The following is a 27959-nucleotide window of genomic DNA, read 5'->3' as shown; positions in this document are numbered from 1 at the left end:
TAACAGGTGTTCCACTCCCCGTGTCCTTTGTATACACATAGTCAAATCACACAAGGCAGTAGACAGGATAGGGTCTGTTAACTCACTGCTGATTTCCCTGGCAAATAAACCAGCAGCTGCTGGACCAAGCACTGACTTAGCACTGAGAAGAAGGTGATATTTGCATGGGACAGGATGCTTTCATGGAGCCCTTTAGCAACACATTTTGTGACTTACAGTGCAATATATATTTTCTGCTTTTAGGTAAGATACAGTATGTATTATTATGGTGGTTGTTTTTCACTCTGGATATATGGTTCATTTTTATACTTAAAAAAATTAATGGATTTTCTATGTTAAATTGTCAGATATTTAAAAAATCAGCCTAGAGGTTTGTAACCCAATAGTAGATCTTGTGTTAGTAAGAAAAGCTGAAAGTCTGTAAACTATCATACACTAATATTGTACATAATGTGTAAGTAAAACATGGACATTGACTGCGTGAGACATTTTCTAATGTTTACTAAGTACTTTACAATACATTCTACTCTCTTTTTAATGTCTGCACCACAAAGATGAAAATAATTAGCTCTCCCCAGCACCAATCTTGCAAACCTTTACTAATTTGAGTAAGGACTTACCATGAGTAAGGGTTAGCAGGGTGAGGTCAAGGTTTAGCATGGAAGTTGTTGCTATTATCTGTTCAAAAATATGTTTGGAAAGTGGCTTTATTTTGCTTGACAGTGAAGGTGTTATTTTTTAATCCTTCCATGTAATACTTGATTGTAAATATTTAAAATTGAGACTGCATGATTTTAACATATTTTGGCATGATATTTTGATATGGGAAGTTCCTGACCAAAATAAATAAATAAATAAATAAAATTCCTCCCCTGGCAATCTGAGGGAAAGATTTCACAGAAAATTGTATTTCAAGGAAATATCTTGTAGTTTGACTTTTTTTTTTGCACTCTTAGTTTTTACACCCTAAAGAATAGGATTCTTTCTTTTTCTAATATTCACCATTTAGCATGATTTTAGTTTTGGCATAAAAGGAAAATAAAATATTTTTGCTATTAAAGCTGAAGAGGTTTGTAACAACCACTACCAAAAGCTCTAACTTTGTCACTTGGTGAACTGGAGAATGTATTACCATTAATAATACATTCTGTTCAGTATCTTGGGTGTTACTTTTATAAGCAGATATTTGTCAACTATGAATTTTGGATAAATTTCGATGTCCGATGTACTTCCATAAGAGTCTGTTGTGATTAGATACTAGATAAAATTCGACTTTAATCTCTCCAACAATTCTTCTACAGCTTTTTAGAATTAACTTCAGCTTTATTTAGATGTTTATGTAATTCCAACAGAAGGAATATGTAACATTACAAGAGTATTGTGCCTTCATATAATCTAAATGTAAGGGATATTTGCTTTACCTTGCTTTCCTTTATCTTTGTGAACTCAATATATGGTAGAGTATTTTGCTAGATTTCATCAGTCAGCATTTGGAGTGAAGGAGAGTTTGTGTCGGGTCTGCAAGTTTGTACCCACAAAGTTCTGCTCTCCCAGTACCATGGTGTCACCAAAATTAAGATTATTGGTTTGAGGTTTTTTTAAATAACACCCATATTTTAAGTGAATACAAAAAGCTGATATTTCCTTTTTGCTGTTCTATCTGTATTAATCTTTGTTAGACCACTTGACTAAAACCCTACAGAAGATCAAACTTTGCTTTTACATTATCATTTAAATATAATGCTTTGCAGTAGACACATACATCAAGAAGGCATACCATACATTCTCAGATACAGAGTTTTATAAGCTTCCTCATATGTTAATTGCCTTTTTTATCAGTACAAGGGTCAAATTTTTCTGTCCTGAGGTCATGATCTGAAGCCCACTGAATACCATGTCCGCCTTCCAATTACTTTAGTGGGCTTTGGCTCAAATACTAGTCAAGCCAAACTCCCATGGAAGTCAATAGACATTTTGCTCAGTTAAGGACTGCAGAATTTGGCCCTATAAACAGAATGTGTAAACAATGTGCTCTCACTCTCTCTGACCCAAATGACTAAGCATTTGGATGTTTTTCTAAAATATATGTGCTCAGAATTATTTTGGGGAAGGTCTATGGCTTGTGCTGTACACAAGGTCATTCTAGATTAGGGATCGGCAACCTTTGGCGCATGGCCCATCAGGGATATCCATTGGCTGACCAAGACGGTTTGTTTACCTGAAGCGTCTGCAGGTTCAGTGAACTGCGGCCAGTGGGAGCTGTGATCAGCTGAACCTGCAGATGCTGCAAGTAAACAAACCATCCCAGCCAGCCAGTGGATTTACCTGACAAGCATGTGCCAAAGGTTACCAGTCCCTGTACTAGATGATCATAATGGTCTCTTCTGGTCTCAGAATCTATTTATTTATGAAAGTATGTGAACTCCTGGCACCATAAATACTAGGGGTCTGACACTCCACTGTTTTGCACCATGTAAATGCATTTACATCTTTGCAGAGTGGGTGTAAAAATGATCAATTGAGAATTGGTAGCCTTTTACTCACATTTTGCACAGGGATAAATGACTACACAGAATGCAAAGCAGTTGAGAAACAGACCTAGCTTTTTTTATGATGATAAAGTGATGAGTGTTTTAGAATCCAGAGAACAATGAAACCTCACTAGGTAGGTTTCAGTTTATGCAGTCAACTAAGAATATGAAGTCATGGTTTTTATTTAAACTAAAGCTGCATACTCTGTTTTCTGTCAACAATGATTCTGTTGTGCTTGCTAATACTTTGAAGAGTTATATGGTAGCAAAATATAGATTGCTCTGAGTTCCAGCTGGAGGTCACTTTGGTAAAACCGAACGTGTTTCTAGTCAATACAGAAAAACTGGTTTTAAGAGGTCTGTGTTGCTGGAAAAATGCATGCATTATTTGGCAAGTTATACATAGCAACATGTTTAAGTTTGGAATATTCTTGATTACTGCATGAGGTAAAATTTTGTGGCTCTGTAGAACAAGGACATTTTTAAAATATTGCCTTTTATGCCTAAATTTTATGATGCAGTCAAGGAGTTTCATAAAGATATCTTCCATGTCACAGGCAGGAGCAAAATTAAAACTTGTGCATGCTAGTGACTAATTAAACAGACAACCAAGATTTTCAAAAATGATTACTTAAAATCAGGCTTTAAGTCAGTTTTAGGTGTCTATGGGTATATCTACGCAGTAACTGGGACATGTAATTCCTAGCTCAGGTAGACATACATGGGCTAGTTCTGCTCATGCTAGCACCTAAAAATAGCTGTATTGCCATGGCAACACAAGCAGTGATTTGGGCTAGCTACTTGAATACAATCCTGTCTGACCTACTCAAGGTACTTACATGGGTGGTTAGCCTGAGCCATCATCTGTGCTGCCATGGTCATACTGTTGTTTATAAGTGCTCACTTAAGCAAAGATAGCATGTGTTTGTTTACCCATGCTGGGAATTACATCACCCAGCTGCCATATAGATGTATCCTATAAAATAAATTACCTGATTTTAAAAATGCCAAGTATCCAGCAATCCAATTGACTTTAATAGGAGATATTCAGAGCTTCAACACTTTTGAAACTCAGGCCATCTATTTAAGCACCACTTATTAACTTAAGGGATTTAGACACCTGAACTTAAGCAATTTTTTTTAAATCTTGGCCAACTTCCATATTTAGTACTGTAACTCCAAGCCCCTGGATAACCATTTTTCCACAGTGGAGGTATTTCGCTGATCAAACATACCATCATTATTGTGAACAATAGTATATTATTTCTGGGATTCACCTAATATAAGTGATGAGTAAGTATCAAAGTGACTTAGGAACTAAATTCCCCTTGGCTTTTAATGGAATTTAGGTTCCTAAATTACTTAGGCATTTTTGGAAGTTTTGCCTATCTTCAACAAAGGTCAAACAAAATGTCACTTGAACCCTTGGGAACATGTTAACTGTAGACTTAATGGGACTTTTGCCTGATGGAAACATCAATAAGAAATGAATAAAGATTTGGTCCATTGACTTCAATTCAACATAATATTTAGTAGCTCTTTGAATATGACAGGGTAACATCAATGTAAAGTTTGACCATAATAAGATTCTGTTGCTTTAATTTAATTAGAAGTATAAATGTTTAAAATGGCTCTAGTATTTCAGACTGTACTCTGATGAAGTGTATTTTTCCAGAGCCAAGAGTCACCCAGCATTGTTCACATAAAACATTAATCTTTGGCAAAACAACTTGCCTGATAACTTCTTCAGTCCTCACTTCCCTATGATCATACACAAGTTCCCACACACTGATAACACCTGATCAAATCATCAGAGTTTGCAGTTAGCCTCTGAGAACCCCACCCTAGCAGACTATCTCCCTGCAGCTCATTGTCTTGAAAGTGAAAACAAATGTTAGTTCCTTAAGGCATGGCTACATTTGCAGATGCAGAGCGCTTTGAGTTAAACTAGCCTTTGTAGAGCGCAGCAGGGAAAGTGCTGCAATCTGTCCACAATGACATCTTCAAGAGCATTGACGTGGCCACATTTGAGGCACTTGCAGCAGCATTGGGAGAGGTGCATTATGAGCAGCTATACCAGCATACAAGTGACTGCAACGTGCTTTTAAAATGGGAGGGGTTGGGGTGGAGTGTGACAGGGAGTGTGTTGTATATAAGTGGGGGGGAGAGAGCGTGGGCTTTTAGGGGTCTGAGAGCATGTCAGCATGCTGTCTTGTAAGTTCAGACAGCAGCAGATCTCCTCTTTCCCCACGCCTCTCTCTCACACACACACAGCATTCCACAGTAATGGCTTGCATGCCGGCTATCAGAAACGGAGCTTTGATAGGGCATTTCCGCATTCCTACAGAAGTTCAAAACTATGACAAGAGTGGCCACTTGACTTAAGGGTATTATGGGATGTTTCCAGAAGCCGATCAGAGCGCAGTAACCCAACACCTCGTTCACACTAACGCCCATGCGTTGTAACCAAGGGTGCAGTAAACGTTATTCCACTTGCCGAGGTGGAGAACTAGCAGCACTGTAGCCGCAAAGTCAGAGCACTCTTTGTGCCTTGCCAGTGTGGACAGGTAATGAGCTAGTGCACCTGGGGCTCTTTTATTGGGCTGTAACTCGCAAGTGTAGCCAAGCCCTGAATCTCCTCTCTGCTTTGCTAACTGATATTCCTCAACTGTGGCTCAGTGTTCTGACAAGCTGATGTAAGGAACCACTTTTCTCCATGAATTAATTGTGGACAAGTTAAAGATCACCTGTTATCTCTGTTCCTGCCTCTCGTTGTACTTCAATACTAATAGGATTTTTCAGTCAGAAGTCTCTTATTTTCCTTTGTTCTACATAAAAAGTCTTTGTAACCCAGTTGTGGGGATGGCCTTTGGAGTAATCTTCCACTTCTCAGGGCATGACTACACTGGAGAGTTGCAGCGCTGGTGATGGGGTTACAGCGCTGCAACTCACTCTGTGTCCACACTTGCAAAGCACGGCCAGCGCTGCAACTCCCTGGTTGCAGCGCTGGCTGTACACCTGGTTTGCTTGGGGTATAGTGATTCCAGCGCTGGTGATGCAGCGCTGGTCATCAAGTGTAGCCACCAAAAACACTGTTATTGGCCTCCAGGGTATTAGGAGGTATCCCAGAATTCCTGTCCACAACAAACCGGAAGAATGGCTGAACTCTGATCTCCCCATAGTTACTTAGCTAAAAAACAAACACAGCTGCTCTTTGCTCCAGCGAGTGAGCGAGCGGAGGCAGGGGAATTGCTTTGGAATGTTCACAGCTGTTTGCTTGAAGAGAGAGGGGAGGGGTAGTGTTGAGCAGCTGCTTATATGGTCTAAAGACTATTTAGGAGTGCATAATTTGCATTTAGTGAATAACAGACAGGTGGGGGAAAGGTCAAAACTTTTTAAATGATTGAAGGTAGGCACTGTGTATCTTCCAGTCCTTGGAACTTGCAAGGCAGGGAGCTGAGAACAGTGTCAGCTCCAAAAATCCACTCTCTCTGTCTCCCCCACGCTCCTTGTCACACTCCACCCCACCCCCCTCTTTTGAAACTCACGTTGCAACCACTTGAATGCTGGGATAGCTGCCCACAATGCACCACTCCCAACAGCGCTGCAAATGCTGCAAATGTGGCCACACTGCAGCACTGGTAGCTGTCAGTGTGGCCACACTGCAGCGCTTTCCCTACACAGCTGTACGAACACAGCTGTAACTCCCAGCGCTGTACATCTCCAAGTGTAGCCATACCCTCAGAGTAAACACACACATCCCACCCTGTTGTGGGGATGAGGAGTCTGAGGAGTGGAGACGGAGATTGGCTAGGTGGGGGAAATGGAATGGGGACAAGGAGCCAGGGTGAGAAAGAAACAGGACTGGGGCAGCAACCAATTGGAAGGAAAGGGGCAGAAGGGATCACGCTTGAGGGAAATGGGCAGTAGAGTCTGTAGCCAGGAATGGAACCCAAGATTCCTGAGTTGCAACATTCCTCTGCAGTTAGCCAATTTCTGTGAAACCCACTGGCAAAGTGTCTCATCACCTCTAGTGCTGATCCACAGAGAGGATAACAACCTACTACTGCTATCAGTTACTCCTTTAGTTCAAGTGGCAGAGGTGGATGCATAGCTCTGTGGTGGGAAGGAGCAGCTGGGAGGGGCTGTTAGCAGGTTATAGATTGTTGTAATAAACCATAAATCCATTGTCTCGATTCAGTCCATGACTTTTAGTCTCTAGTAAAGTTATGGATATAAGTTCCCAAGCTCATCTTTTCAAAGTGTTGTGCAGGTTTCCTTTGACGATGAGGATGATAGGTCAGATAGAGAGTGATTGTATTTTGAACAATGATGTGGTATTTTTGTCTTTTATCATTTTCCTGTTTGAGTTCATTTGAGAGTTTAGTGATTGTCTGGCTTCACCCAGATAGTTGCTATTGGGGCATTTAGTGCACTGGATGAGGTACATCACATGTTGTGATAGGCATGTATAGGACCCATGGATCTTGAAAGATGTGTTGGGAGAGGGTGTTGATCATTGTAGCAGTGAAGATATGTCTGCAGGTTTTGCATCTGTTGTTCTGACAGCATCTGGTGCCCCTTTGAGTTGGTGTGCCCTGATCTATAGGGAGTGTGCCTCTGATGATGGCTTAGAGAGGTTGGTTGAAGGCCAGAAGCAGGGATTCAGGAAAGATTTCATTCAGGATGAAATTCCCATCAAGTATGGGTTGTAGTTGTTTGGTGATAACCCATATGGGTTCCACAGCAGGGTGCTAGGTGACAATTAGGGGTGTGTGGTCAGAGGGGATTTTATATCTGTATTGAAGAAGGTTCTCTCAGGGTATTTGGGAGGCCTTCACCAAACAAGGACACTCTGTGGGACACTCATGTAGTAATCAGCAGAGTTGGAACATTTAGATCCGCCCCATTTCCTTTCCTCCCTAAGACTGGAGGAAAGCACTTGACCTTGAATTATCCCTTGAAATATATGTTAACTACTCATACGAAACAATCTGTTCAAATCTTGTATTTAGCTGTGACACTTTGCAAGTCTACACTACAGACCTATATTGGTATAATGATGTCACTCAGGGATGTGAAAAATCCACATCCCTGAGCGATATAGTTACACCAACCTTAACCCCCCATGTAGACAATGCTACGTCGACAGCAGAGCTTCTCCCATCAACATAGCTACCACTTCTCACAGAGGTGAATTAACTACACCCACAGAAGACCTCTCTCGCATCAGCATAAGAGCATCTTCACTTAAGCACCAACACAGTGTTTTAAGTGTAGACCTGCCCTTAGTTTCCCAGACAAAGAAAAGCACTGCGTAAGCTCAAATGCTTGTCTCTCTCTCACTAAAAAACTTGGTCCAATAAAAGATATTTCACTTTCTTTCCCAAATATTTGGAACATTTTCAACAAAGAAAATTATTACAAACACCATAACCTTAGAACTCCATTTCTAAATTTTGTCAAACTTTAAAAAAATATCCTAGCCTATTAGATGAGAAGTGGCATCTAATTTAAAGCAAATCAGTTTTATTTTGTGTAAGATAGGAGAAATGGTTTGAAAATCAAGCTATAAAATCTGATCCAACTCCAGCTGAAGTCAATACCAATCTTTCTATTTGCATCAGTGGGAGCTGGATCAGGACCATTTTGAGAACATGACCATAGTACCATAAGAGTTTCCATTTAGAATTTCCTGTGTTCCTAGTTCTTTTTTTTTTCATTCCATTTTTATGCAGGTATTTGTTCTGCGCTAAGGCTGACGGTACCATCACATACTATACATGGCATTGAAGGACAACCACTCCATCTTACAGTTGACTACAATTTCAACACTACAGCTTCTGAAATCCAGATAATATGGCTATTTGAGAAACCTCAGAGTATCCCCAAATATTTACTCGGCTCTGTGAATCAGTCAGTAGTACCCGACCTGGAATATAAACACAAGTTTACCCTCATACCACCTAATGCATCTTTGATGATCAATCCATTACATGTTACTGATGAAGGCAATTACATTGTAAAAGTCAATGTCCATGGAAATGGGACAATATCAGCCAATCAAAAGATTCAAGTCACTGTTGATGGTAAGTCAATAAAATACTGTATTTTAGTGCTGCAAATAAAATGACAACTTTTGTGAAGTTCCTAATCACCTGGAATCCAGCTACAGTTCTGTGTGATTCAGTCTGGCTGTGTATGAATAAATCAACTCACTGAAGTAATTTTATGCTTATTTTCAAAACTGCAATGGTTAATTATTCAACAAAATGTGTTTAATGATTGGTGCCCTATTAATCCTGGGAGTATATTAAACTGGGTTTGTAGGCATCATATAACTACTATGAAATTAAATGGACTATAGCAGGGGTAGGCAACCTTTTTTTTTTTAAAAAAATGGAGATATACCTATCTCCTATAACTGGAAGGGACCCTGAAGGGTCATTGAGTCCAGCCCCCTGCCTTCACTAGCAGGACTAAGTACTGACTTTGCCCCAGATTCCCTAAGTGTTCCCCTCAAGGACTGACGTCATAACCCTGGCTTGAGCAGGCCAATGCTCAAAGCACTGAGCTATCCTTCCCCCCACTCCCCTCCTCTGAAGGTGGCACGTGAGCTGATTTTTAGTGGCAACCACTGCCCAGGTCCTGGCCACTGGCCGGTGGGGGGGCTCTGCATTTTATTTTAATTTTAAATGAAGCTTCTTAAACATTTTTAAAATGTTATTTACTTTACAGACAACAATAGTTTAGTTATATATTATAGACTTATAGAAAGAGACCTTCTTAAAACATTAAAATGTATTACTGACACACAAAACCTTAACTTAGAGTGAATAAACAAAGACTTGGCACACCGCTTCTGAAAGGCTGCTGACCCCTGGGCTATAGTGATCTCAGGAAATAATCTGTTTTCACAGTGCCCAGTTCTGCCATCCTTACTCACCTTGAGGCTGCATTCACTTTTGCATGAGCTTTTTTCTGTACCTGGAAACCTGACTTTGAGGAAATTCTGAAGGCAGCTGCCTGCTCAGGATTTCATGCTATCTAGATGCTGGAGGGTGGTAGGCAGGTGGCCCCAGACCCAACAGAGAAAATAATAAGGTTTGGGGGAAAAGTTTGGCCCTAAATAGAGGCTCATGTGGTTCATTTTCATCAAGTGGTTCATTTTCTCTAGGTCAATAGGTAGCTGTGAATATGGATCTATTCTTCTCCTACGTATGTATCTTCCATTCATGTGAGTGGGAGTTATACATGCACAGAGAAAAAAGAGCAGGGAATGGAAAAATGCATGCAGCATGAACTTGATTAATTCTTCTAATTAAAATGGAATATTTGTTCCTAGCCATTGTGTCATAACCTCTGCTAGTGTAAGTCATCCTAGCTCTAGTGAAGTTACTGGAAGTATGCCCATTTGGACCAGCTAAGGATATGACCCTTTGTTTTTCATTTTTAGCAGCATAAAATTTGAAATCTAAGTATTTTCTTAAAAGGGTGATGAATACCATTTATATCACCTGGGCAGTAAATGACATATTCTCCTAATATAAATGGCAAATCTTGTTTAGAACTGTTCATATCCATTTAACTTACAGTTCCTGTCACAAAGCCAGCTGTACAAATTGAACCTTCTTCGGGAGTAGTGGAGTATGTGGGGAATATGACATTAACCTGTACTGTTGGAAAAGGTACAAGGATAGGTTACCAGTGGATGAAAAATGGGAAACCTATGCATGCCAGTTCTAGTTACACCTTTTCCTCAAACAATGACACACTTTTAATTGTCCCTGTCATGAAAGAAGACATTGGGAATTACAGCTGTTTGGCAACCAATCCTGTGAGTGCGATGGAAAGTGAGATAATTGCACCGACTATATTTTGTAAGTATATAAAATATTCATGCATACTTTTGTCTAAATGAGCTTCCCGGAGAAAGAACCTCTGGCAATGGAATGGGCACAAAGCAGTTGATTCAAGTTTACATTTTGGCTTTCACTTACAGTAGATTGGTCTTTAACAGTCCATCTATCCCCTCTCCATGATAATATAATGTAGAACTTGCTAAACTTTATGTAGTTGTTAAAGATCAGCTTGAGCTGCAGAATTTAGGTGGGGATTTCAAAGTATAGAGTTCTTCAAATTGATGATTTTTGTTCAGCCCATTATAATCAGACATTTAGACATAGATCCAAGTTTAGATTTCTAGTTCCTGCAAAGTTCATGAGTGTTTGGATCTCAGGTTTTGGTTCAAGACCATCTCTAACAGTTATCATTACCTTTTACTATGCCTATAGCATTACTGGTATGCATGGTGCTTCACAAGCATATGTAAAAAAATCAAGATCCTTGATTCTAATTTAACTTACATTATTTTCACACTGATGTAACTCCACTGACTTTAAAGGCATAGGATTGGCAACCTTTGCCACATTGCCCACCTGGGAATGGTGGGCTGGTGGGCTGGGATGGTTTGTTTACCTGCAGTATCAGCAGGTTTGGCCAATCACAGCTTCCACTGGCCATGGTTTGCCGTTCCAGGTCAATGGGGGCTGTGGGAAGCGGCGTGGGCCAAGGGATGTGTTGGCTGCCGCTTCCAGCAGCCCCCATTGGCCTGGAACGGCGAACTGTGGCCACTGGGAGCTGCAATTGGCTGAATCTGCGGATACTGCAGGTAAACAAACCATCCCGGCCCACCAGCAGATTTCCCTGACAGGCTGTGCGCCAAAGGTTGCCTGTCTCTGGTCTATATGCACCATATGCCATTGTGCGGGGGAGTTACTGTGTGATAAAAAAGGTCACTCACAGTAAATACCTGCCATCTGCTCAGAAACTAGATGGATAACAGTCCCATGGTGATATGAGCAATTGGAAGTGTTCCCACAGAGTAGTAAATTGTTACTAAGTACAGGTGATTTATTATTTTACAAGTCATGTAGTAAACAGGCTTCACTGAAACATGAGACTCATTTCTGCTGAGAACGATACTGGAAAAGAGAAGTGGAGAATGTAGGATCCCAGGAAGGAATTATTCTGCTGTTGCACTCAGAATCAAAAAAGGTTCTTTATTTTATTCATCCCTATTCATTAGCATTGTTTGATTTGTCTATTAATTGTAATAATAATACATCACAAAGCACTTAGCAGTTAAATAGCTTCATTCAGAAATAAATCAACACAAGACTGGGAGAGAATTTATTGGTCTGGTGGTGTGGCTGCTGCAGCAGAAGCTGCCATATTATGTGGGAGATCTGAGTTCAGGAGATAAATTGCTAGAGCCCTGCAAATCTGTAGATATCCACTTTATATCCAAAGATCTCCGCAGACCATGTCTGCAGATTGGATGTGGACACACATTTTGTATCTGTGCAGGCCTCTATACATTGAGATTTCCTTCTTCTAGTCTTGTGAGAAACTAATAGAACAAATTTAGACCTAGACAGAAGTTTCTGATTCCTCTGCTTCTGACAATCTCCAAATGGAGCAAAGGGGACAATGACCTTTACATGAAAACTATGTTTGGGAGAATTTAAAGCACAAGACAGTGAAAGTAATGGGTTGGGTGAGAACTACTGAATGGTTTCAGAAAGCAAAAAAGCAAGTTAATTCTTAAAATTAGTAGATTTTGAATGTTTTGCTTTGCATTTAAAAAAGAAGTTGTCTTTAACCCTGACCCAACAACAAAAAACCCTCCATGGTCTTCTGATCCCTGAAAAGGTGCCTATGCTGGTTTCCTGGAAAACTTCCCTTGCCCAGGGGAAAGCTCACTAAGAATGGAAACCCAGGAACTAAAAATTGAACACAGCAAAAGTCAGGGGGATGAGAGGAAGGTTAACATTTGCTTTCAGGATCATTTATGAAAAACAATTGTCTGAAGTTATGTAAGACACACCATGCTATGTCTGACTAAGGGGAAGATAGTTCCGTAAGCAAGTATTGTGTGGTAAGTACCAATATACATGTTTACATAGGTATATTTCAGTGCAATTTTACTGATCTTTATGTGTGAACAGAGATAAGTTATGCCAGTAACCTTGGCATTTAAGTACAAAGGGTCCAATTCACCTTTGTACAGACAGCCAGAAGAAGGTCTACTGCTTCATTACACTACATTACCTATGCTGCTTCAGTCCCACTAAAGTTTTTTTGAGGACTTTAACCATTGCATAGGCCTTGTGCTGAGTATCTGGGTGAATATCACCCAAACAGATCAATATTACGTGGGTGTTTTCTGTGATAAGACTGTTACAAATCTATCTACATAAGGACAGATTAAATTAACTGGAAGCCTTTTAATCAGAATAATTGAACATACGGCAGCTATTTGAAAGGTTAAGTCTATACTTATCCTTGGAATTTTTAAGAGTTATTCATTGATTTTAATTTTCTCTATTATGATAATTTTTGTTGTTCATATTAATGCAGATGGACCTTACGGACTTACAGTTAATTCAGATAAAGGGCTGAAAGTAGGGGAGGTGTTTACGGTTGACATAGGAGAAGCTATCCTATTTGATTGCTCAGCAGACTCAAATCCACCAAATACTTACTCTTGGATCCGAAGGGCTGACAATACTACACACGTTATCAAATATGGACCCCATCTGGAAGTTCTATCTGAAAAAGTGGCCCAGACAACAGTAGATTATATGTGCTGTGCTTACAACAATGTGACTGGAAAACAGGACGAAACTCATTTCACAGTGATCATTACTTCTGTAGGTAAGAACATAAAATCTCTAACATAACAACACACTAGTATAACACAAACATTGTACCAACCTAAGGGGAACCAAGCAACTGGAGTGCAAGCCAGGTGATGAACCAGTACACTGTCTTGATATTTTGAACTTCCCTGTCCTCAGCAAGAGGGTAGAGACCAGGAGTGACATCTTGGCAATAGTAATAGTAATAATAAAGTAAAAGGGAGTTTTGCCACTCACTCAATAAGGCCAGGATTTCACCACAGCTGCGTCTTGTAATGGACTTGGTCCTTTGAGTAGAAATGTCACTGCTCTCTACCATAATAACCAATTCACGAAGCAGAATTAATACACATTTTTTACCATCTCTGCTTGAGTGTGTTCAGTATAAGAAAGGAAACTATATTGAGAGAAAGTGGCACAAAAATACAGTGAGCTCTAAGGCTGGACTGCTAGCTTTGCACTGCCACGTAGGGCACCTGGATTCTATTCCAAAGTCCACTTTCCCACGCCCTCTCTTAGCAGGGGCCGTGATTGCTCTGCAGGCAGTATGACCAGCACATGGTATGGAGTAGTGATGCCTCTAATCATTCAACAATGGCTGGAATCGCCAATTAAGGACCAACAAACATGGGCATCAAAAGGGCTCTGGGACTTGGTAGAACAGACGTGTTGGTCTAGTGTGTGATGGTAATACAAGCTATCTTTGCAGAAACACAAAGGTATTGGTGAATTAATGGTTTCATTACAAGATACATATGGAAGTTGTTTTTAGGCCCGTGTGTTCTTATGTAGAGTTATGGCTAAGTACTGACGTATGGAGTTTCTCCTTTACTTTCAATATGTGATAGATTTAGGTCCAATATAATACTATGCCAAAATTAAATAACTGCAAAGCAATTTGTCGTCAGAGAATCCCAATGAAAAGCAACTGTAAATGGTAGCATGCTGCTGAAGTCTGAAATCTCCTTATCTACTGTCTTTCATTACTAATTAGAAAACATATTTTCTGCGTGGTTAATAATTTAATTACTAAGGAACAATAGATTTTTTTTTCAGATAATGTGGCCATATTACTAATGTACAGCAAGATTTCAGACTGTTGCCTTTTAGAAAGTTTCAGAAACCTGTTTTGCTGGTACCAGACAAAGAGCTCATACATTTATTATTAAGAGAAACAAGAACAGCAGGTGTCTATTGTTCAGATGGATTTAATGTAATCTTCACAAATGAAAGATCCATGCTTTCAAACACCCTGGCAAAAAACAGGTTACAATTTTTCAGTGGAAATAATACAGTTTAAAATAAAACAATGTGGTGACTAGAAGGGGGGAAATGCAAACAGAGCTGTGGTGTTCCATTAGGAATACAAATGGCATTTTCCTGAAACGTAACCAGGACTTCTGCAGTATCTGTGTGTATAAATAAACAAACACACTCACAATCATGAGCAACAATTTTGAGATTTGTTTTTGAAGCCTGATAAAAAGCAAAGTCCACATGGTGCATATTCTTTATTTAGCTGTACTTAAAAAAATGCAGATCTCCTTTGTTAAATTATCTCATGGGATTTATAATCAGCTTTTTCCATTTTATACCATTCTTCCTGTTTCTGTTCTTCCTGTTTCTGAAGATTTATTCCAGTAATCCTAAACCCTGGATCCCAGGCTGCACTCAATTCAGGTAAAATTCCCTTTAACGTCAGCGGGAATTCTGCCTGAGTGTGGCCTCAAAGTTATGCATACCCAGTGAATTTCTCCCTGGGGACCAAACTCTGAAGTCTTTTTAATGGTAATTTTACCTGATTAATGATTACTCTGCAAGGAAGATATTCTGTGTCTCCACTCCCCTACAACCCAAGCTAGAGAGCGCGTGCCAATGTAACCCACATACTTGCTGGGTGTGGTGTTCTGTCCCATCTAGTGGCACTGAGACCACTTAAAGAGAGATAAAATGAATCTGCTCTATAGTCTTAGCTAACAGCCAGTGGCTTTTAGCTCACGTGGTAGAGTCTCATGCACTAAGCTCCAGAAGTCCCTCGTTTGATCCTGCCCGCTGACAGACAATAAAGTTTTACACAACTTAAACCTCAGTAGTTAAGGCATTTATACAGAATGTAGATGTTTCAGAAGATCTTCAGCAGCTCCTCCGCACTTAGGGCTGAAATTCACCTATAGAGTTTTGTACACATATGTCCAACTAAAACTACAGAGAACAGTTATAAACAGTTCATCCAGTCAACTAAAGGGTTCTGCTTTAGCAAAGAAGTGTTAGAGAGGTGGATTTTAAAATAAAGGCATCTATTTAATTATGGATATGATTCTGCAAGGTGCTGAGCACTAATTGCAAGACTACTTCGTAGGACTGAAACAAGATGGAATAATGTTAAATTTATGTTAACCACACAGTTGTTTTCTATACAAATTTTAGTGATGCCTTGTAGGAATGAATTTTATTTGGCTATAAAAATGAAGTTACTCTTTTAAAGGATCCTTTAAAGATTAATCTGTTTCCACAGGCTTCCGGGTAAAGGAGAGCTTTGATTGAAAAAGAGGGGATTGATGGGGTGGAACTTTTTCTGACTGTAATTGTGAAGGTTTGTTGCACGTTTGGCTTAATGCTCATATATTTAACCTTGTAACTGACCAAGGGTGAAATGCTGTCCTGTACAGAAGACCAGCCCCAGGCCAATGTAACACTTGAAGTGGATTTACCTGGTGCATAGATCCTGTGTTGCCCATTTACATAGGAATGGATGAATTTCACCCCTAAAAGTTCAAGTAGCAACACATGTAAATAAATATTAAAAATTTAAAATTTCCGTTATAGGGGAAAGTGGTAGTGACCAGCCTGTAGTGCCACTTTGTGTTTATGCATTATGGTATTGACTTTAATTACATGAGCACGTTACTTTTTCTACATGACCCCTGCCACATGTAGGGCGCACGGGGAAAGAAACAAGGTAGTATGCACAACCATAAATCTGGCAGTTCCCAACTTTCAAGTGCTTAACTTTGAAACCAAAATTTGGTTCTTTTAACATAATTTTTGTTTCTCTCTCTCTCTCTATCTGGTCATGATGTGCAGATAAGTCTCATTGGAAAAAGTTTGCTTTAGTGTGACTCAGCAACAGATATGAGCAAAGGAAGCAAAGATCAGCAGTACTAATGTTAGAGAGTTGTATAATTTAGCAGTTTGTGTGAGAATCTGATCAACAAACCTATCAATGATCTATAAATCCCAAAAATGAAGCACAGAGAGATAAAGTGACATACCTATGGCTACATAGTGGCAGAGTTGGGAATTAAACATCTCTCTCTTCACTTCCAGCCCAAGGACCAAACTGCTGTATCTTCAGCATGTAATAAGCTAAAGAATTCCCACATCTGTACTAGCAGAAAGGAGACGGCAGCCCTGATACGTGTACAAGGCCCTGAAAGCTAGAATTGATCAAATTATGAATTGTGACTACATTATTCAACAAATTTGAATATATATATTTCTGTTCCTGAATAGTTTGCAGACCCATCCTAAAATTACACACATATTCATGATTAACATAGACTCAGAATAGTTCATGCTAACAATTTTTTCCTTGTCTCATTTGCAAACTATTGACTTTAACTGTTTGATATTTGGGATATGTGATTAGTCACTTAAATCATATGATATTGTTTCAAATTCCTGACTGCAAGCTTGGAGCTTTTTTAACATTGAAGAATAGCAAATATCACATCTGATAGTGCTACAGTTTATAAAACTGGAGTTCTGTGAACATTTCCACTAATAAACCACCAGTCAACAGAATACTTCTGGATATGTAACCCATTGTTCAGCGTTGAGTGTGTCGTAGTGGCCAGCTAAGAAACTTAGTACTTTATCTCAAGCTGTAGCAACATATACCCTCAGCTCTGGAAATCTTGGTTCAGTCCCTAATGATGCTACATTATTACAATCATATATAATATGACCTCAAAATATATCCATTAATCACTTTTTTTTAATATTTGCCATGACTACTGGGAGCAATGCTGCATCTGTTCCTAATCCACATTGGTTTCACTTCTCCCACCGTCATTCTTTATTTCTGACTGGCACCCTTCAGTCTGGAAACAGTCTGCTAATTACTGTCATTATAATTCTTGACCCTATTAGCAATGCCAAAATGGAACCACTGCACTTTACAAGCTATGGCATATGGTTATAATATTACTGTGCATAATCAAACACATGCCGCTGTGTGATGCCATGGATACCCCATATCTCTTTTATATTTGCACTTGGTGAGATATTTCTTTTTATTTATTTAACTAAGAACAGACTTTGAGACACAAATAACATTTGCACTGGTACCGGGCAAGTTAGCCTTTCACGCGTGAACTGGAAAATATACCCAGCACAAGTACTGCCAGTGAGTTGCAGTTCTTTTCAGAGGTCTGCTCCAAAAAGGAGACCTAATGAGCTACGGTGAGAGGAAGAACAAGGATTATCTAAAAACTGGATGCAAATCTTTTCCATTTAAATATAATTGGAGTGGAATACTCCATCTCTGAGAACACAACAGATTTTATTTACATGCTGTTTGCTGCAAACAGGAGCATGTGCTGGCTTCCTCAAAGTTCAATCCAAGATGAAGAGTCTTTGGGTACAGCTAACCTGTAATTAAACACCTGTGGCTGGCCTATGTCAGCTGACTGGGATTTGCAGGGCTCAGACTACAAGGCTGTTTAATTCCAGTGTAGACATTTGGGCTTGGGCTGGAGCCTCAGCTCTAACTCTCCCCTGAACCCGAACATGGACACCTCAATTAAACAACTTCATACCCCAAGTTCCACAAGCTCAAGTCAGCTGACACAGGCCAGTCGTGGGTGTTTAATTGCTGTATAAACATATCCTTAACACGCAAACCTTTTCAAACATGGTCATGGAAACCAAGGCAAGGAAATTAAGTTATGACTCCCACTATATCTAGGCACTGCAGTATATGTGCCACTCCGTATATGCAGTATGCGGCTCCCGCACATAGGCCCAACATGGTGCTGAGGTGGCTTTAACATAGCACTTACTGAGAGTCAGAATGTTCTGTTAATATAGTACTGTTGATTCTTTAGCTGGAGTACAAAATTAAACGTTTCCATTGTAAAAACAATCATATCACACGTCCGGTAAGAACATTGTTACATGAGAAAGTATCCTATGAGTCATGACCAGGCAGAATTGCAGCCCTGGAGCTCTGGGGAGCAAAGAGAATGCTCCCTTTTTTTTCCCCATGGGGGAAATCAGTGCCCCAAAGTGGATGAGGAAGAGGCAGGGCCTGCGCACTGGCACACATAAGACCAAAAAACTAAATTACCAACTAAAATTCTCCTGATGGTTTTGATTTCAGTGCTGTGACTGAAATGAGGAAGTCCATAGTTCTCCAGTTTGGAGACTGAATGGCAGAGTTCAACTCCAGGTCTTTCCGAGCAACATTTCATGCTATACATAAACGTAAAATAGCTGCAAAACAAAACGGAAGACATAGTCTATAACAAGAGCTAATGAACATGGCCACCCTCCAGCTACGCATGGGAGAATGAAACTGCACTGAGAAACACCATTTTATTCTCTTGAAATTAGATAAGATAGCTACAATAAGTCTTTACCATCAGCTCTACCCCCACTTACCTGTTAAATAATAAAACCAGATGTTCAGTCTCATGACCTGAGATAACTATAAATAACTTTTTCCCTATTTCATGGTGCGTCCAAAACACTTGAACTACTGATTTTTTCTGAATTGTAGATTATAAAGTGCTTGTCAAACTCCCTATTACATATGTAACCCAGACTAAGGCAAACTTCTGCCCTGGGCACTGCTGGGTGTTGTACAGACAGCATTGTGGCTCCAACTTGCAGGGTGCGTACCGCCTGAGTCAGCCAAAGTTCCTCCTGAGCTTCCCTGGCAGCACACACCAGAGGGTAACTCTGGTACCCTTTAAGAGATTGCAGTGGGCTCACTGCTCCATGCCCATCTAATCTGCTAACCAGGACACAGGAGTAGGAGACAGCGGGTGACAAATGGAATGCTAGTAAGATTCAGGGACCATGCTTCCTGATGAGATCTTTGCAAGGCCTCTTACCTATGCAGGGCTTAGCCAGAATCTGGCTCTGCATTTCAGAGTTGTAATTCCTGCTTCAGGAAATGATTCTGCGATCACTATTGAATAAATGGCTGATAAAGGACAAATCTTAGAAAAAGAGAAACCCTGCAGAATGGGAACAACAAGACTCCCATTGACTTCAATGGGGACAGGATATCCCCCTGTATGTTTAGGAGAGAACTTTTTAGTAGATGTCAAATTCCGTTCTTGATTGCAGACACGATAGTCCAATAGTCTGTTATTGTCTAATAATATTGTTTACTGTATACGACCATAAAGGTAATGATAAAACTCAAACAGTTCATTTTAATTAAAGTATCTCTGTTTGGAAAGAGGTACAAACTCAGGGAGGGAAAGAGAATTTGGCTGTTTTCCAGAGCTGATGTATCTGAGTCTTGTACATGATGCTTAGTTACTATGGTGATGGGCACATAAAAGTGTATATTTTATAACAACAATTTACATAGGAAGAAGGGTTTTGCAGTTAATGAACAGGATTTGAACTAAGAAAATCTGGTTTCTAGCCCCAGCTCCACTATTGATTTCCTGTGTAACCTTGATCAATGATCTATTCCCTCTGGAGTTCCATCTCCCAGTGCATAGGATAGGACTATTTACATACTTCCTTGTGGAGTTAAATTCCAAAATACTTCTGAGATGTACTTTTTTTTGCATTTGGTGCTGTTTGCCATAATGTTGATAGTGGTTTCCGTCTAGTTCCTGGTACCATACATGTTTTGGAGTGGTTTCTGAAATGTACATAATTATTGTACCAAGTTGCCATTTCAGGTACGTTTTTTGGAAAGTGTGTATTATCTAGTTTACAGTAATTCAAGAGTTATCTGTGTGCAAGGTTTGCTGGCCACAAATCATGTCTGGAGACTCTTCTTCAGCTAAGATGAAAAAGCATATTGTATATAGTGAAGGACTAGCTATGAAGGCTATGAATCTGTTCTTCTTTGGCACAGGACTGGAGAGGCTTGCCCAGAAAGGAAAATCTTTGTCATCTCTAGCAGTAATAACAGGAATTTCATTATTTTTGATCGTATCTATGTCTCTTCTATTCTTATGGAAAAGATATCGGCCACATAAAGGTAGGTGAAACTTAAACACACTCCAGATGTATTTTCTGGACGTTATAACAAAAAGATTGATTTTCCTTTATCTCTTCTTTTCAGTTATACAACGGAAGCTGCAGAGCAGGTAGTACAATAAATCATTCATACGGCTTTGAGTTTTTCCCCAAAAAAGTTTTTTTCGGTTTGGGCTATATTTCTTTTCTTCGCCTGTGAGATCAAACTGAAAATCATGTTTATGTTTTCTAGGCCTGGGGCAGATTACAGAAAGGCACAAACGTTCTCAGGTAATTCTAAAGAACGAAATGGGAGGATAAAGCCAAATTCAAACCCTCCAGTTCCTGAGGAACAGGGCTGGGCCTCTTCATAGTGCCATGGGGGAAGAGTATTAGATCATTTCAGTAGTCAGATACGTTGGGGATGGGCATGATATAAATATTAAAATAGATTAGCTAAATTAGATTGAATCTTCCTTCCACAGACCATGGAGCAGCAACAAAGATGCTTCACTAGCTACATGGGTATTCCCCAGCATAGGGAATTGCTCCTCATAGCGGCAATGTGAAAGGTGGCTTAGTGAAGGGGGATGGCCAGAGTATTACTGCTCTCCAGTTATCTTCAGTGTTGTAATGGCCCCTTGGATGCAGCCAAGCATAGTTTAAACATCAGTGTGGCTGCTCTATGTTCTGAGAAATGAGCCTGCCCTAGTAGGGGTGGAACAGTAGAAGACAGCAGAACTTTCACAGTCTCTGAACTCAAAAGTAAGGGGTTCAAAAGTAGGCCGAATGAGTTTGCCCATCCCTAATGAAGTGCTCGTTTGCATTTATGTTACCTATTAATTTTTTTTTAAATTTTAGGGCATGAAAATGCTATGGATGACTTTGGAATATATGAATTTGTTGCTTTTCCAGACCCCACTGGTGTTCCTACGGTATGCGTTTTACCAATAAACCAGTAGCCAACCAATTAAGGCTCTATTTCATTCACTATAGTATGTAATATTTTCACTAGAATCTCTATGCAGCTTTCTCAAAAGGGCCACAGGAGATACCCCTTTGGAGATCTTTCAATGGCTTATTCATCAGTACTGTTACTCACTGTGCTTATTTACATCAGTGTTAAGCAGCAGGGACATGCCCAGGTTCAAAGGAGTGCAAAGAAGTTAGTTCTGTTAAGCAATCCTACATTTAGGCTACATCTGCACTACAGCAGCACAGCTGCACTGATGCAACTGCACTGCTGTAGTGCTTGTGGTGGAGATGCACTAAGCCAATGAGAGAGAGCTCTCCCATCGGCTTAATATAGCTCTCATCTCTTGCGGAGGCAGGAGGTGTCAGCAGGAGAAGCTCTCCCATGACATAGTGTTGTCTACAACAGTACTTAGGTCAATGAAACTTATATCGCTCAGGGAGTGGATTATTCACATCCCTGAGTGACGAAAATTATACTAAAAGTAACCTGTAGTGTAGACAAGGAAAACAATTTTTAACATCATGTGTCTAGATAACAGTAAGCCACTCCAAAGGTGAAAGCATTAAAGAAGGAGGAAGAGCATCTGTGAGTACTCACGAAGATAGGAGGGACGTTAGGACTAGGGTAGGAATCAGGGGTTTAAGACCCACTTGAGCAAGGTTCTTAACACACGAGTAGACCCACTGATTTCACTTGGACTAGTCATGTCTCATAGTCAGACACATGTTTAAATACCTTACAGAGCCAGGGCCTTACAGAGTAAAGGAGGAGAGACTGTACACCAGAGACTTAGAATTAGAGGTGGTTGGATGGATTCCCAAACTGGCGCAACTCCACTACCTTCAGTGCAGTCACTCTGGCTTTACAGCAGTGTGGCTGAGATCAGTCTTTAACCCACTGCAGTCATATTGGTCAGTAGGAAAGGGACACAGAGGTGGAAGATGAATAGTTCAGAATTGGAGTTTGGGAGTATGCAGATTGAGTGAACTCTGTATTGATGAGGGCTGAGTCTAGATGTTGTAGATGTAAGAGGTAAGGACAAATTGTTATATGTAACTCATTAACAAATTTAACATTTTAGTACATTCTTTATGCCAGCTCACTGCAGCTCTCCTTGGACTTACATAGACTGCACACTTCCCTGATTTTCTTAGCTTTTTTTTTTTTTTAAATGTATCCTGAATCATTTCCCTGACTACTTTTGTCCTTAGTCTCCAGCTTTTATTCACCAGCTTATTTCTCCCTTTATTATTTGTGGTACAGTAATGTAAAGCACTTTTTATCCTACATGCAGTAGGGGCATCCTAAAATTTCTGGGTTTCTAACTGCATTTAAGTCTATGAAATGCCATATCGTAAGTATGATAAAATTCCCTTTCTCAAAATCAAATTGAAACTAATTAAATTGAGCTATGCAATGTGAACAAAATCAGTGGAGAACATCTGTCCTAAAAAAAAAAAAAAAAAAGGGGGAGGATAGGGAGGGGAGGGAAGGTTATTCTATACATTTAGTTCCTGCTCCAGCTTTTCCCATCTGTACTCATAGCAAAAATATTGCCTGTTACTTTTAGGTTCCAAGTCAACCTGTTTCTGGCTCTGACTTTGTCCAAGGGCAGGATTTACACAGTACAGTTTATGAAGTTATTCAGCATATTCCAGAACAACAGGAAGACCATCAAGAGTAAGTCCTATATGCACTAATATGGTAACCCAAAGATATAGAAATAAATCCAGAAGTGATGGGTAAGATTATGTAAATTACATGTTAATAAATTAGTGAGTCTGAGGGAGTGCAAGAGAATCTGTTATAAGAAGACATGGCCTGAACTTCATGGAAGTTTGGATTTGAATCCAAGCATCACAGCTAAAACCCTTCTTTTAGTTATGAAGATAAATATGGACAACCACATTTTGATTGTGCTATTTTATCGCTACAAGATTTAGAAAACAAAACTTCTCAAATAAGAGCAGCACAGATGGAAAATTTCCATCTTGCAAAGCCAGAATTAATATGCCTAGCAGAATTCATGTCCAGGCATGTTAGTGTTAGCTTGCAACAGTGTTATTTCTTTCAAATTCCTAATCTGCAGCCACGTGATCCTTAAAGTAGTGCATAAATCAGGGGAATGAGTCCCATGCTTGTCCTTACAACAAAATGCTTCAGTGATCAGTATAAGCAAGGGGCTAAACCATCAGAACAGAAAAGGGCTTTGGGAAAGTAATTTCTGATTCCTATAGCTCAAATGATCAATATAAGCAGTGATCGCCAAAACTGAATTCCACTGTACCAATGATCATTCCTATGCAGTCAATTGTGTTCTTGCGGAGTGACAGATGGAATGGCACTGAACTTGCTTGTAGTGGGGAAGAAACTGTGCCAACCATTCCAATTAGTGCAGGAATAACCAATTTCAATGTAATAGCCAAAGAGGTTAAATTAAACAGACCCAAATGGGCTCTTAAGTAAAAAAGCTGTTTTACTCAGACTAAACCTTCACTGCAATGCTTACAGTAGTGCAACTGCACTGATGCACGTGCGCTGCTGTAGTGTTTGTTGTGGAGAGACTCTGAGCAGACAGGAGAGATTATTCACACCCCTGAGCAACTGAGTTATATTGAAGTAAACTGTAGTGTAGACAAAGTCTCAGATTCTGAATGCTTCTGGCCCAGGTTGCTTACTGAAAGAAAAATGATTCAATATTCTTTATATACACATTATTAAAATTAATAAACAAGCAAAAAAGTCAAGAAAACATATCACTAGGACTAAGCTACTACAAACTTTACTAAACTAAGGACTAATTAATACAATTATCAAACTGAAATCAAATCAAAATCAAATCAACAAATCAATTAATTACAAAAGGTATTGAATTAATATAAAAATCAAATTAGTTAGATCTTGCAATTAGTACAGCACATAATCAATTCTTTCAAATCCTAAACAGGAATCCAAGAAGGTGGCTGCCCATTTGTGCATATCCCAACTAAAGAACTTTTAATCCTGGCAGTATAATCAGGTTTATATCTTTAACTAACATAATTCTGAGACCCAAATACTTGGTTATGTTTGATTTACAATCTCAAAGCCAATCAAAGCTTCCTCCTTGGATTTTAAGCTAATTTTCCTAACCTGTTGCTTTGATCATGCCACCTTCATTCTTATAATTGTGGTCATCATTTGCTTCACCTTACACCTCCGTATGATGTCTTCAAACAAAGCCAGGTGTGAAGAATGACTGGGGCTCTAACCATCTGGGCCAATCAAGTTGAAAAGATGCAATCTTTAAGTTAACAATAGTCTGGAAAATTCCAGCTAAAATCGGCCATTTCCTCAAGATATTAGGCACTGCATATCACATACTTTGCAGAACCCCAAAAAGAATCAAAATAAAAACATGAGAACCATTTTGAGGAAGTTGCTTTCATCCACCCCCCTTGGGTAAACAACCACAAAACACAATCTGACATCCGTGGCTAGTGGAGGGCCTGAATGGGTCCATAAAAAGAATTGTCTAATAAAACACAACCTTTCATCCAAACTTCTCATGCACCCTCAGGATCTCTTAAACTGAATTTGAATATCTATGAAAAACTGTTACATCATTCTGCTGCACACAAAACTGGGAAACTGGCAATAACAGGCTCAAGTTTACAAAGCTTTCAACTGGTGAAAGTTCACACCTTGTATCTCATCTAAGAGGAGAAAGCTGTTATAACTTTGATACAATCATCTGAAATGAAGCAAAAAACACACATTCATTCCAACTCGGTTTCTCATATACACTTTCTCTCTCACACACACAAGACATTATTATGCTACAAATTTCTGCTGCGCTGACTGCCAAAAAGCAGTGGAGATCTGTATATTTCCCAATCATTTCAACACTAGGCTTGTGAGAGCCTGCACTGACTCAGCATGTCCCTGCTAGTCATTAACAGTTGGTAGAGTACATTATTACTGATAATGAATGAACATGCTGAAACATTCAAAGCATCTAAAAGAGAGATCTCACCAGAGAACCACCATGATTTTGTGTTATATTAACTGGGGTGGCATAATTTTTGCCCAGCCCAGGGCTGTCTCACCACTGCACATACTCTGTTGAAACAAGACCTCTGAGACTCAGGAATGGTTGACTGTTCTGTGACTCATGTTCAGTACTTCAGTCAGTCCCTTTCTGTGAAAACACAATGCAAACAGCTAACCTCATAATTTACACCACACCACTGGTTACCACAGTGAAAACTGTATCGAGTACACAAGGGTAGAAAGTTGTCTTGAAAAAAAAGTGTAAATGTGTGGGAGTCTCTGTGAAAATGATCATGGACTGGGCACCCAGTAAAAATGTCTCTAGAAGTTCTCCCTCTCCAAGAGTATGTTTTCTGTCCGCAGCCCTCCTTCCTTGAGCTGGTAGCCAGTGCCCCTTGCTGAGATGGTAGTAACCCATGGGTACTCAGGGTCTGTGTGGCTTATAGTAATGATATGAATGTAGCTTATAAACTGTACATTTGTATGTCTGAAAGAACTCTTCTGTCTCTTACAATGAAAGGATATTTTAATATAGCACCAAAACTACACTTTCATCACCAAGGCAATCACTAAGAAGCCAGGCTGCATTAGTGTTATGTTTTGTCACACACAGGCATGTTGATCGCAATACCATCACAACTTTTACTCTTCTAAATTAATGCCACAGTTTACCCACAGACATTCTAAAAGGTATAAGCAGTGTCAGTTCCTGAATTTGTGAGAACAATATCAGTGTCAACTTATTAGTATCACCAGCTACTACAATACCATTCTGGAAAGTACTGTACCATTTTCATTGAGCCACAACTACTTTGACTCCTAAGGGGAAATCTTCAGCAGAGTGCACAGTGTCTTAGTCATACAACCATCACCAATATTAATGAGCTGGGGTTTAGCAGAATGGTGCTCATCATACTGAAAATTTACACCTGTAAGTTGCATAAATATCAATGTTCTGTTCTTTTCTAGAGGTACATGAAGATGCAAGCACAGCAAATCAAGACATCCTAATGCAAATGTTAACTTCTGTGTCTTTACTGGAAATGGAAAGCAAATGTCTGCAGCTCTCAAAATGGCAAAAGGACTAAGCTAGCTTCTAAAATGATAATACTTTCTTAATCTAGCCATTCTTTTTTCTTTCTTGCTCCTAACATACTGGATTTGGTTATTGATTTTGTTTAACTAATGGTTTCTTGAAGCTGCTGGGATTTTTTAATTGCTGAAAATTTTTTGCATTCTGAACTGCAAAAAGAAAACAGAGCCAAAAGAAAATATAGATAATAAATACTATATCATTAAGTCTGGGATTGCTGCCTAGGAGTCAGACCAGAGGACTTTCCTTGCTAGTTATATTGTAACATGGAAAGGAACTTGTATTAAACTTTCCATTGAGGTGGACTTTTAAAAGAGAAGCTGTGGCACATTGGCAATAACAAACAATACAATGTGTCAGACTGAAAAATAAATCTTTTTTTTTCTGAGACAGTATCTAAATTTTTCTTGTAACTTTAACCTGTAACTTACCAATTTATAAAAACTAATTTGTCATAGTTAAAAATGTATATATGTATATTATTCAGAATGTTTTGTTTGTATTAATTTGTGTTTCCTTTGCATGTAAGCTGTCTTCCCATTTTTATCCTTTTAAGGCCCAGATCCACAAAAGGTTCTTAGGCTTTGTGATCCAGGAGAGTTGCAACACCTAACGTTTAGGTGCCTAGACAATTACAGGAACAACACTGCAATCCACAAAGCCTGAGTTAAGTACCTAGGCTCCCTATACAATGAATGAGGGAAGTAAGGACCTTAAAGTGTGATCCACACAGGTCAGGATACTAGGCAGCTCTCTGCTTAAGCTAGCCAATGGGAGATGGTGATGAGAAATGTGTGTGCTAAGTCCCACCCCTCTCAAAGAGATAGGCTGCAGGGAGGCACCCGTGATCCACAAACTAGGGGGAAATAGGCGCTCCTCTGCCATAGGCCTCGTCTATACTACGCATTTAAACCGAATTTAGCAGCGTTAAACCGATTTAACCCTGCACCCGTCCACACAACAAGGCCCTTTATATCGATAAAGGGCTCTTAAAACCAGTATCTGTACTCCTCCCCGACGAGAGGAGTAGTGCTGAAATCAGTATTGTCATGTCGGATTAGGGTTAGTGTGGCCGCAAATCGATGGTATTGGCCTGTGGGCAGTATCCCACAGTGCACCATTGTGATGCTCCGGAAAGCAATCTGAACTCGGATGCACTGGCCAGGTAGACAGGAAAAGCCCTGCGAACTTTTGGATTTCATTTCCTGTTTGTCCAGCGTGGAGCGCTGATCAGCACGGGTGGCAATGCAGTCCCAAATCCAAAAAGAGCTCCAGCATGGACCATACGGGAGATACTGGATCTGATTGCTGTATGGGGAGACAAATCTGTTCTATCAGAGCTCCGTTACAGAAGACAATGACAAAGCATTTGAAAAAATCTCCAGGTTATGATAGACAAGAGGCCACAGCAC

The 27959-nt window shown here is 39.7% G+C and overlaps 1 protein-coding gene across 2 annotated transcripts; it reads left to right on the top strand.

The window, feature by feature from the left end:
• Positions 1–164: 164 nt before the first annotated feature.
• Positions 165–26862, top strand: HEPACAM2 (HEPACAM family member 2). Of its 2 annotated transcripts, XM_030550573.1 has the most exons (10): positions 165–243; positions 8270–8620; positions 10127–10411; positions 12954–13250; positions 20343–20468; positions 20553–20577; positions 20700–20737; positions 21308–21381; positions 22993–23102; positions 26424–26862. In XM_030550573.1, the coding sequence occupies exons 1-10, from the start codon at positions 165–167 to the stop codon at positions 26431–26433; spliced, it is 1395 nt and encodes a 464-aa protein (XP_030406433.1). In that variant the 3' UTR covers positions 26434–26862. The 2 variants fall into 2 exon arrangements, with proteins under 2 accessions (XP_030406433.1, XP_030406434.1); XM_030550574.1 differs by lacking the exon at positions 26424–26862 and having other exon boundaries at positions 22993–23106.
• Positions 26863–27959: the final 1097 nt, after the last annotated feature.

Source organism: Gopherus evgoodei, chromosome 2 (genome assembly GCF_007399415.2).
Source record: "Gopherus evgoodei ecotype Sinaloan lineage chromosome 2, rGopEvg1_v1.p, whole genome shotgun sequence".
NCBI classification, from domain to species: Eukaryota; Metazoa; Chordata; order Testudines; family Testudinidae; genus Gopherus; species Gopherus evgoodei.
The sequence above is the reverse complement of the archived record's forward strand: the minus strand, read 5'-3'. Positions and strand labels throughout refer to the sequence as shown.

Excerpts from the sequence above, each read along its gene's own strand:
- HEPACAM2 (XM_030550573.1), top strand. The coding sequence starts at position 165 with ATGGGACAGGATGCTTTCATGGAGCCCTTTAGCAACACATTTTGTGAC. Across the intron at positions 244-8,269 it reads TATATATTTTCTGCTTTTAG|GTATTTGTTCTGCGCTAAGG; the intron begins GTAAGATACAGT and ends ATTTTTATGCAG. Across the intron at positions 21,382-22,992 it reads ACCCCACTGGTGTTCCTACG|GTTCCAAGTCAACCTGTTTC; the intron begins GTATGCGTTTTA and ends TGTTACTTTTAG.